The 12075-nt window shown below is 42.5% G+C and overlaps 1 protein-coding gene across 2 annotated transcripts in view; it reads left to right on the forward strand.

The window, feature by feature from the left end:
* The first annotated feature begins 127 nt into the window (after window positions 1-127).
* The window catches only part of ANKH (ANKH inorganic pyrophosphate transport regulator), a 135983-nt gene continuing 124035 nt past the window's right edge, over window positions 128-12075 (forward strand). The window contains exon 1 of one of the 2 annotated variants that reach the window (XM_036896660.2): window positions 128-633. In XM_036896660.2, coding sequence (XP_036752555.1) covers window positions 538-633 — 96 coding nt within the window. In that variant the 5' untranslated portion in view covers window positions 128-537. The remainder of the gene's footprint in view (window positions 634-12075) is intronic. The other variant, XM_036896659.2, reaches the window with a different exon arrangement.

A 12075-nucleotide genomic window follows, 5' to 3' on the forward strand; every position in this document is an offset into this window, starting at 1 on the left:
AGCGGAGGGCGCCGCCCGCCCAGCCGGCCCGGCCCCGCCCCGCGCCCCGCCCCCCGCCCCCGCGCCGGGCCGCCGGCGGTGTCCGCGCCTCCGCGCCCGCCCCTGATTTCCTCCGCACGGCGGCGGCGGCGGCGGCGGCGGCGCCTCGTGCGCGCGGTTATTTATTTATTTCCGGCCCCAGAGCGCTTATAATGGAGCCGCTGTCAGCAGAACCTTCTGCCGCCGCCGCCGCCGCCGCCGCCGCCGCCGCCGCCGCCGCCGCCGCCGCCGCCGCCGCCGCCGTCCCTCCTCTTTTTTTTCCCGGCAGATCTCTGTTGTGTGGGAGGGCAGCGGGGATGGACTTGAGCTTGCGGAGCTCCTGCTAGAGCAGCGCGCTCGGAGAGCGCGCCCCGCCGCGAGGAGCCGCCGCCGCCGCCGCCCCAGGCCCCGCCGCCCGGCCTCCGCCCGCCCGCGCCCCGCTCGGCCCCCGCGTCCGTGCCCCCGGGAGAGTGCCCTCGCCGCGGCAGATGTGTGTGGGGTCGGCCCACGGCGGGGACTATGGTGAAATTCCCGGCGCTCACACACTACTGGCCCCTGATCCGGTTCCTCGTGCCCCTGGGCATCACCAACATAGCCATCGACTTCGGGGAGCAGGTAAGCCCCGGCCGCGCCCCCTCCCGGCCCGGGCAGCGCCGCCCCGCGCCCCGAAGCCCCCGCCCGGCTCGCTCTGCCTGCGGCCTTGACGCCCGGGCGCCAGGGATGGGGGCAGAGGGGAGTCACCTGCTGAGTCCCTTTTTGTTCTGGAACCTTTGGTTGGGTTTGTAGCCTGTCAAGGATGACTTTTCCAGCACTCTATTTCCCCCTCCCCGCAATTATTCAGCAGACTTTTCCAGCTCCCTCTAGCAAATGGTAAAAGACCGAGGGTTTGAAGCCTCACCTATAGAAGGGAATTTTTGTGCACCGCAGGAGTATTATGTAATTTGTTGTTATTATTATGTAAACCTCAGGTCTGTGAGTAGAATGTAGTTTCGAATCGCTCAAGTGCTGTTTTTTTTTTTTTTTTGAGGTGACGGTAATGATGTTGGGGATGATGGGGAGATTTTGAATTGCAGTGTGTCCAAGTTGATTTCCCAGGTACTTCTAATTTTTTTAAACCAGGAATGGATTAGGGTTGTCCAAATGTGTCCCGGTAAGCCGACCATTGGGCTATCTCTGGTTTGGGGGTTCTTTTTTTCCTCATGGACACACTAAAGAAGGGGATTACATTTTTGTTTGCTGCCTTCTCGTCCTTGTTTTCTTTTTCATGTTTTCCCCTATTTCTCACCATGTGGCGTCATTGCAAATATAGCGCTGCAAAACTGTCCAGCAGCAGCGGGGCAGTGGTGCTCTGCACTTTGCCACTGGGGACCGTTTTCGCAGGGCATGCAGCGGGATGCAGTTGCATTTTAAAGCCAGGAAGAGGATGGGGGCAGGCAACGTCATGCCACCTGGTTGGGCAGGCGTGGGAACCGGCTAGAGCCTGTGATGAGCAATACTCTCGTGTTGTAGTACCTTGTTTCTTTTCTTTTCCTTTAAGTCAAGAGATGTGTGTGTATATAGGAAATGTACCTATTTTGGTACATTTTTAGTTTTAAAATCCCAAACCGTTTTTCAGAGAGGGTTTGCTTAACTCTTCCATTTGCTGAGTATCTGCTTGGATTTGTCCCCCTCTGCCCAGAACTTTTGACTGATTGCCACTCTGTAGGCTCCCTAATACTTAGCCCACATTGTAAGCTACTTTGTACTTGAATTTTATTGGCTCTAAGTGTTCACAATGTAATGTAACATAGTCTCTAGAGACCTTTATTTGTAAGCCGAATTTCCTTGGATGAAATAATGTCGTTTCTGTTGCGGCTTTGCCCTGCTGGTACCTCACCAGGGTCCCCCATGTTTGCTTGTAGGGACCTTTCCTTTCGGTCCACCTTGTTCCCTTTTTGCATAATTAACTGGTGATTTCGAGCATTTCCTACAATCGGAAAGGCTCTTGACCTGAATATACTATATTGCACATTTTAGATGAAAGTGCCCTGTGTTCACCCGAACCTTCACTTTTAAGGCTTATCTTCTTGGAACTGCCGCAAATGTTGTCAAAAAGCCCAGGCTACTCCCCTGATCACTACACAGGGTTGCTTCACAGTTGCCTTGACTTAATACAAGGGTGATATAACTAAGAATTTGATTTCAGTGTGAGAGAAGGGATGTCCCGTGCTTACAAAAGGGAGGCTAGACATAAAATGCAACTATACAGATGCTTTCCTAGTGGGTCTAATAATTCAAATGTATCCTTAAACACTACTAACCTAATTATCATAGCTGACATAAACAAAATACCTGAAGAGTTGTCTTTTTGCCCAGAGGCAAGTTTTATCAACAACAGTTGTTTGAGGTCCTTATCCCATAAGCACCAGTGTATTTTTGAGGTTATAGGCTGCCTGGTGGTAGAGATACTTTATTAAAGTTAGGGTGGAGAGATGGGGTAAGAAATTGATAGGTTTCTAAACCTTGTTTTGCCTTCTAATATCAGGTGGTTATTATTTTTTAAAATAGTACAGAGTGAAGAGGACAGAACTTACTTTTTCTTAGTTTTAAATTGGAGGAAAAGAATTACCGTATGAGCTAAAGAGTGACCTTGTCATATACATGGAATGAAGTGACTTCTGAAAATATGCAGCTTTTGCAAACTGAGTTATATATCAGATTCTAGTCAGATGGATGCGTGGTAGGCCTCTGCCATTGTTCTTTAGAGAGTGGCAGTCATATCACACCTTGCCAGAGTGAACAATGCTTCCTTTTCCAGTAATTTACTAATCCTAAAGTAGGGAGTACAAATGTCAAAGCAGCCCCTGGTTTGCAAGCTTTCAAGATGATTAAGAAATGGAAATTTTTTTAATGCGAAATATTAACATTGCAGTCTCTGACTTGTCAAGAACAAAAGATAGTAAAGTCACTGAAAATGTTTCTTAGGTGAGTTTTTTTTAATGATTATAAACATTTCAGTTTGTGGTTTCTATAGAAAATGTGGACAGAACTTTTAAAATGAAAATCCAGATATATGAAACATTCCACTGAAAGTTGAATAAGCGGCATCTATGAGGCTGTGAAAGAATTACAATTTAATTAATTATCTCAGAGTGTTAGTGTGGGTCGGGGAGGGGCTATGAAGAGGCCTATAACAATCCATCCAGGGTCTCCTGATAGTTTCTGTGAACATGAACTATTCTATATGGATTGCCCTGGAATTTTATAGCTCAGTCAGGGGAGGAAACCTGAATATTATGGAATATTTATTCTAACAAGACTATCAAAACCTATTATCACTTTCACAATTTTGGTGGTGGCAGTTAATTTGGCGTATGAGAGAAGGTTGACTTCTATACTGGGGAGGATAAAAAAGCTACATGGAATAGAATGACCTGCTTTTCAGTATTAACAAAAGCACCATAGAAAATAATGAGAATAAATCCAGTATTGCAGAAATCAAAATGATGTTTGTAGAACCTTGTAAGTGTATAGAACACTTTATAATAATTACAGTATAGCTAGAATTATCATTTTATCTCTATTTTTACAGACCGAGAATCAAAAGTATTAATTGCTTTCACTCACTGAGCGCTTAGTAGGTACTTACATCTCAGCCCATGTTATATATGAGGAAAAAATGAGAAGCCTTGGTGTGTTAGGCTGCTTCTCCAAGATCATATGGGCACTGAAGGGCAGGGCCAGGGTTCAAGTCCATATCCTCCCAGTCCTTAGCCATTCTGCTCTGTGCCTCCTCCAGCCAAGCTCACTCGCTGAAATAAGCCCAGGAGTTCTTAGAAATTTAGGAATAAATACTGGCTTTTCAGCCTAGGTTTAAATTTAATCTTAGCTGTCATATTTTGAATTTTAAAGACTCAACAGGTGTAGGACAATCCTAACAAGGACTCTCGGGAAAGGGAGATTGTGACCAAGAAGTTCACATAAGAAGAGCCAAATTATCCAGATAATTAATGAAGTCAACACTGTATCTTACTTTGACAAGTTTGGCAAGCCTTTGGTTGAAAGGGAGGAAAAAAGTAACTTATACTTCAGAAAAAAATTATTTAGAAATCACTCAGTCTTCATCATTCGAGCAGTACAGATTGCTAAGGAAGAAGAGGTTGCTTAGATTTTGAATGGTGTATTTCTTCAGAAGTATCTGCAAATGTCCATTTGGTTTGCAGTGTCCTTTGAAGGACTCATTTCTGTTTAAAACAAAATTTGGTATTAAGTCCCTTAATTCCTTAAAAATCAAGTTTACCAAATTATGTAGAACAAGTCAGTGAACTTTTTTTTTCATGGTATTTAATAAAACAAATAGCGAAGGACAACTCTCCTATGAAGACTTTGAAAAAGAAAAGAAAGTTGAAATTGTTCTCCCTCAAGAAGAAATGTGTACTGTCGGTGTGAGATAATCTACCCTTTCACACTCAAATGATAACTTCAGGTGTTTCAGATTGCCCTGTATGAGGCCCTGAGTTTAGTGGGGTCCAATATGATAAATCAAAGACCCAAGTTTATCCGTGAGTGAAGAGTTTTGCAATATGGATCATTAAAATTACTGTAGTAAGATGTGTAGTAGGAGTGTTGTTTCCCCAGCCCCCTTTTTCTAATTTAGGAAAGCCCTTTCTAACTTAGAAATCTAGTTAGAACTTCTAGTTAATATAAGAGGGTCCCAAATGACTAATGTCACAAAAAGAGGAAAAAAGAGTAGCCAAGGAAGAAAAGATTCCTGAATGTTCTTGCTGTCTAGTAAAGAAACACACCACCACCCCAGCCCCCCAGCCCTATCCCTGGGGACCAGGAGGTACAGGACCGGACCGTAGAAGGTAAATGTCCTGTACGCCATGGTCCCTACTAGGAAGGGGATTCTTCATCCAAGGTCAGTAAGTAATGGAAGAGACCTTCCCAGGCCGAGTAAATCTCAAGCTAAGTTTCTAAGTAACTGTAGAGGGGAAACTTTTTTCCCTCCAGTCTATTCTATGTGAACAGAATAAATTTCAAAATAACATCATTTTTTTTCTAATTCTAAATATATGCTGTTTAAAATATGGTTAAGTATTACAAAATGGAGGAAAAAAGGTAAGAATAGCTCTAATTCCACTCCAAGGAGAAAAATCTCCTTTAACACTTTGGGTATCTCCTGCCAATTTTTTTTTTCAACATAACTGAGGATATATGTATATATTTTTATATTCTTCACAGAACACCAAGGCATTTTCCCATATCATGTAAAAGTATTTAAGTATGATTTTAAATAGCACCATTATATTTGATAATATGAGCATGCCCTCGTTCTCCATGCTATATATTCCCCTGTTGTTTAAATGCTGAGGTTTTTCATTTGTTTTTTGCAATATTGAGTTCCAGTGAGCATCTGTGTAATAAGCAGAGAATGTGTCTTCTCTGACTGGCATGATTTGGTGCCTACTGCAGTTTCTCATTCATACGCAGAGTAGAAGGGTGCTCTTTTCTGGCAATCCATATGTAGTCAAGTACACTGTGACCAACCGCCTTAGCCAAATTGATACTCACCTCTCCAACATTCTTCCCCATTTCTTAAATGTACATCTTCATTTAGAGTACTTTTCTTTCAATGCACTTAAGTAAGTCAATTATTTCTAGAGCCACAAAGGTATAATCCTGCATTGGTGTCTTTACTCATTCATTTATTGGGGTGGTTTGATGACCAGCCTAAATACTGCTTTGTCAGACTACTTTCCAAGTGTATCCTTCAGAGGATGATCAAATGCTTCATACATCAAGACAATATCTAAACCTCTAGTTACACATCAAATTATTTTTAAAAGCAGTTAAAGTGTGCTGAGTAATATCATTTATGGTACCATCTCACTTTTTAAGATGTGATGAGCCCAAGGTCAGTAATTTGGTTTCTGTGTCTCTTCACTCTTGCTTGTCTGATGTGGGGCAGTGGGGCAGGTTGTGTTGGGATGCAAGGATCAGAGATCATGGGTGGAAAATCATTCTTTTGATGTCCTATGTGAGTTGGAATAAGTAAACCTTGTTAAACTCACACCAGCATGACTTGGATGATGTCTACGTTTAAAAAAATCAATGTGGTATTTTTTTTACATCTGTGACTCTGTTAGTCACTGTGCAAATGAAATAGAAATTCCATCTGCTTTATGCAGTATTATCTAGCTACGAGCTACCTACATGAATGCATTTTTTTGATAACTGAAGCTTATCCTTTAAAATGCAAATCATTTGTTTCCCTTTTTTTTTTTTTACTGTGAGAATTGTTGCTGGAAATCTGTATTGCACATTTTCCTACCTTATTAGTATGCAAAATATAATGTAGCATTTTTTGGTGGCTTCTGAATCTGTGTTGTGCTGGACAGTCAGGGATATCCCCTGACAGATGATATTCAGAATATTTAACAGAGTTTGGCACTGTTGAATAAAATAAAAATAATAAGGTAATCGTTAATAAAGGTGGCCAATAAAATGTTGAATATTTACTTTTTAATTTTCTGCTTTGTTGTACTCTGGACCCCAGAAACTAAAATTCATTAGAATTCCATGAAAAAATGAAGAATAAATTGTTTTGGAGGCCTCCTTTGGGAAAAGACATACACACTTTGTGCACTTGCTTACCCACCCTGCACTGATTTTCAGTCCTATAAAGATTCTAGGGTCATTGTCAAGTAAGGTAAGTGACCTTTGAACAGGGTAAGTGTTGCCATATTGTACATGGCCCCTGCCCTCACATTGCTTAGATCCTGGTACAAAAAAACATACATGAAACATTTTCACAATGAGAGCAGCACAGAGCAAAATGTCTAATTGCACAGTGCAGTTTATGATAGCACATGGCAAGGTGCTCAGTAATTTTAGGAGGGCAGCCAGTCTCTGGTCATGGCAACGAAACAGCAAGCTGCTTCGAAGTAGTTCTTCTCATCTGGATGCTGTAGCCCCTGCCCCCTCCTCTGAATGATGCTCTTGTCACCAAAGCAGATAGCACCCATCTACAGAGATGAAAATAGTCGCAAGATAGGTACATTAGCAGACTTCATGTCAAGCCGAACAGCCCCAGGTTTTGTTTTCACTTGTTTTTGCTGCTTCCATAGTTTGGAGATCATTCAGCTGCTATTCCAACCACCATATACCTACCCTTCATGATGCTGAGAACAAATAGGCTTACAATGGTAGCAGTGACAGTAACTCACTCAACTAGAAGCTTTATGCATCACAGTTCCCTGGGTCGCCTATATATATGCTTGCTTCATCATACAAAAATGTTTTGAAGTTCATTCTGGGAAGGGGAATAACTTGGTTGTTAGGACAAAGTGGGTATTTATTCCCCTAAAAAGTTATTAGAAAAACAGCCTATACATGTGGTTCAAGAACTGCATGGGGTCCCTAGTGATGGACACTCTTGGTTTTTAGTTGGGGGAGTTCATTTAGGTTTGGGTTAGCTCACAGGTCCTAGCTGGTCTTCACATAACTTTTCTGTATCCCTGCTCAGTTTTTTAAATATAGGACATTAAGTCTTGGGAAGTACTTGAGTCGTTGACTGTCATTTTCTACTTAACAGTTCGGCTTAGGTGTGACTGTCTTATGTTTTCAAAGCTGCTTTTAAGATGCTTCCTAATGATAGGAAGTTTGTATGCTCTTGAATGCTTCTCTGTAAACAACTCAGAGAGCTCTGTTGTGCACTGGGTCATGCATTTTAATAGAGGGGAATAGTAGTGTGGAGAATCTAAAATAACAGATTACAAAAAAAAAAGAAATTTGACATCTTGAGTGCTTTAAATGGTTTGGCAGGAAGTTCACGGTGGCTGGGACACTAAGGCCTCCCACAGTGTGTGGCCTGAACTTGACATTTTATAAAGACAAACTTTGCAGAGCAGAGTAACAAATAATCATGCTTAATAAGAATGAGGTAACTTTCACTTCTTCATGATGCTCGCTGAGACCAAGGAAGAAGCAACCAGGAAGACATCTTGCATTCAGCCTGATCCAAAATGCGGGCGTCAAAGTGTCTCTCCTCGGCTCCAGGCCTCACAGCGAAGTGTGGTTCCCTCGTGCTCTCTCAGACACCTTGCTTTTGCTTTGGGAAGGGTTATGGTTCTTAACTGTTCAGATACAGTGCTGCATCCCCTGGAGCGGGTGTGCAGCCAGGACTTGCTTCCCTCCGACGCCCACACAGAGGCACACCTCTCGGTATGACTTAACCACCTGGGCCTCACACCTGTTGGGCTGCTTACCAGACTCGGGCAGATTCCCTGGCATTGTCGGTAGTCAGTCCATCACGTGTCTGCCGGACTCCCCTACTTGAGTCAGTGTTTCAGTGCTGAAGAGAGAGGCAGCTTCCAGAGACAATAAAGGCCAAGGGGCTCTAATGCAGTTGGTGGCAGTGCACATCAGCTGAGCTGCAGAACCACCTTTGTTTTTCTAAAATTCTTGTTTACTAGAGTTTCTTTTAGGCTTTACGTGCCTTCTTTCAGAGTGGAGCTGGCAAGCTGGCTTTTCATTCCTTTTTAAACATGGAGGTATAATTTACATACAGTGAAATGTACAAATGTTATGCATACAGGTCTGTGAGTTTTGACAAATGACAAACGCAAGCCAGTGTGTAATCCACACCCCAATCAAGCTGTGGAACATTTCCATCAGCCCAGAAGGTTCCCTGGTAACCCTTTCCCCAGAGGTAGTCACTATTCTGATTGTTGTGGAAAGCCTATTTAATTGCTCATGCAAAATGATAAGTGCATTTGGCCCCAGATAACTGAGGTTGAGGTCATTGATTGTTGTTACAGTGTGTAGTCCTGTTCTTCCTGCTGCAAATTCTGGCTCAGGGTTGTGAATTTTAGTGGATTTTGGGGAGATGGAGAGTTTTTTCTTTCTGTGTAAAATAACTTTTCCCCTTAATTTGTACTATTTGGGTGTTTTTAATTCTAATGATAGACCTCCTTCAGTTATATGAACTGCTGACCAGTACTTAAAAATTAACATGTGCTTAAAAAACTAACGTCATAAAACAAAACACAGTATATACATACAATGGACTGTTATTATTCAGCCTTAAAAAGGTATGAAATGATGATGTATGCTACAACATAGATGGACCTTGAAGATTCTAAGCTAAATGAAATAAGCCAGACACCAAAGGACAAGTATAGCATGATTCCACTTACATGAGGTCAAATTAGAGTAGTCAGATCCATAGAGACAGAAAGTGAATAGAGGTAGCCAGTGTGGTGTAGGGGCAGGGAGGAATGGGAGTTCATATGTAATGGTTGCAGAGCTTCAGTTTGGTTGACAGTGTTCCGGAGATGGATGGCGGGGATGGCTGCAAAATAACAGGAATGGACTTAATGCTACTGAACTGTACACTTAAAAATGATAAAAACGATAAATTTTATGTTATGTATATTTTATTAAAATAAAAATTTTTAACTAACATCTTAAGTGTCTAGGAAAACCTGTGGCTTTTGTAGAGGATCCTTTTGAAAAACAACGTTTATTTTATTCTCGTTATAGATACTCATTTTCATTGTAGAAAAGGAAGAAAGTATCCAGAAGGAAATAAGAATCATATGCAAACCCACCACCTAGAGATAAGGGCTGTATCTAATTTTAGGGCATGCTCTTCTCATCTCTTTTCTATGCACATATTTTAAAACAAAATTGTAACGTCTTTCCATTTTATGTCATAGGCAGTGTCCCTTGATTTTAAGTATTATCTAAAATGTGATGACTAATGGCTTCCTAGCATTCTCTCACATAGATATACCATAATTTATTTACTCCTGTGGTTAGATGTTCAAGTTGTTGCTGTTTCATTCTATTATAAATAATGCTCAAAGCATTTTTGTACAGAAATCTTTGTGCAAATCTGATTACTTCCCTGGATTAAGAGTAGAAATACTTCCGCACATGTGCACCTCTTCCAGCCTTGTGTTGTGTGGCACCACACGTCTGTAGGAAGTTGGATGAGTCCGTGTCTCTGCCCCAGAGTGGGCATTGCCTCCCATGATGCAATTTTTTTCCCCAGTGACATCTGCTGCCAAGAGTCTGCATTCTTGCAAAGCCACAAGGTGCTGAATTCCTCACAAGTTTATTTTTTATGAAAAAGCGCTTTTTTAATGCTGAGAGGTCAATTCAGTTTTTTATCATGCAATACTTTTTAAATGTTTGAGGACTTTTATTCTTTTCAATAAGCATATTTTGGATATACACCAAGTGCAGTTAGGCATAAGCACAGAGAGGAAAAGGATGGTGTTGGTTTTACTTGCATATGTCTGGTTTCTGCAGGTTTCCGTTCAGAAGTCTGCAGATATCTGTTGCTGCAGGTTTCATGGCAGTGGAAAGTGCTTTCTTTGGTGAGTTCAGTGATGCTCAAGAAGTTTGCATCCCAAAACTTCCCAGTGAACATGTGGGGGAAGAGGAGAAATTTACTGACCCTCTTAGGTATGAGGCCCTGCCCTGGGCACAGAGCATGCTCCGGGGCTCACCTTCCCCACTTTAAAAATGAATGGTTTGAGTAGCTGTGCCATGACCATCAGCCTGTCAGCAGAGCAGCCATGCTCTTCTGACTGATGGCTCACTCTCAGTCTCATAGGAGTATATTTGGTGTTGACTGTGTGTGCTAGAGAAATGCACAGCTAGAGGTATTTAGGGAACCTGGAAGAGAAAATGTTCTCTCTTTCCTACCATGCTACCAGGCCTACTGCTATTTAACCTGGTATTACTATTTTGAGTCCACCTTGGAGAGTGGAAAGAGGAAATGGTTGGCACTTGTGCAGAGGTGCACTGAATTCCTGCGGCCCCTCTCTATTCCCCTACTACCTCTTCACGGTCATTTCTAGTAGTGCTGCAGGCTGACTTCTTACTGCATGGTTGAGAGGAAGACACTCACTCTGGACAGTCAGGACTCCTGGATTTGACCTCCGTTCCTTCCTCCACTGGCTCTATGACCTTGAGCAAAGAAGTTGGCCTCTGTGGGCTTCAGCTTTCCCAACTGTCATATGGGGATAAAGTGTTTACATACCCTCTTCGGGAGGTGTAGACCAGAGTGGGTACACATGCTTTGATTTGTGAAGTGCTGCATGCATGTCAGATAGTGTTGCTAAGACTTTGCACCTCAGCTCCTGCTGTTATACACCCATTTAGTTTTACACTTTCTTGACTAGCTGACTTTCTTGCTTTGTATTGATTGATTCAGTGGCTTAGAATAAGGGGATTTCTTAAATGACAGCCAGCTGGGCTGAGTGCAAGCAGAAGCATGCATGCTAAAGGACAGATGCTGGAAACACTTGGAGTTTACAGCATGTGTGTCAGCAACACTGCTGCTGCTGTTCCTTTTTTTTTTTTTTCCTTGCACTTTGGGGGAAAGATGTTTAAGGTTGAATTTTCTCAATAGTGTTTTTTTTTTTTTTTGAGTTATCAGGATTTAGGTAATGTCCTTGTGAAACAATAGGTTAAATTTAATTTTGTTTTCATTTAGGCTGCTCTTTGACATAGGGTTGTGGGGGGGCTACATATATTACTGACCCCTTTTCCAGTCTAGATGTACAAATGGAATCACGCCTTTCTCAGTTTTGTTGACAATTCTGGCAGTAACACACCAGGGTTCACTAAGTTAGCAAAGTATGGTAGCTGCTTAATGACCTGGAAGTTGTGAACTCATTTCCCCAGGTGCTTACTGTACTATTTTGGAGTGTTTTCGCTATTAAATAATGGGGAGTGTGGAACATAGAGGGCAGGAGTGTCTTCATGAATGTGTTCATTCAACAAATGCTTCTCAGACACCTGTTATGGCCCAGGTATGTTACTGGTCACTGCAGATGGGACAGATGGGAGAACTGATGCAGGCCTTGCATGGGCAGCAGATTCCCTAGTAGGCAAGCAGACAGGCAGGCACTTCACCAAAGAATGTGTTCAGGACTGAGATAGAGGAAGAACAGGGTATCTACTCTGGCATCTCCTAAGAGGAACCTTTAGCCCATCCAAGGGTCAGGGAGGCTTCCTGTCCAAGCTGAACCTAAAGGGAATAGTGTGTACCTGTCTGGA

This window comes from Manis pentadactyla, chromosome 2 (genome assembly GCF_030020395.1).
Source record: "Manis pentadactyla isolate mManPen7 chromosome 2, mManPen7.hap1, whole genome shotgun sequence".
NCBI lineage: Eukaryota > Metazoa > Chordata > Mammalia > Pholidota > Manidae > Manis > Manis pentadactyla.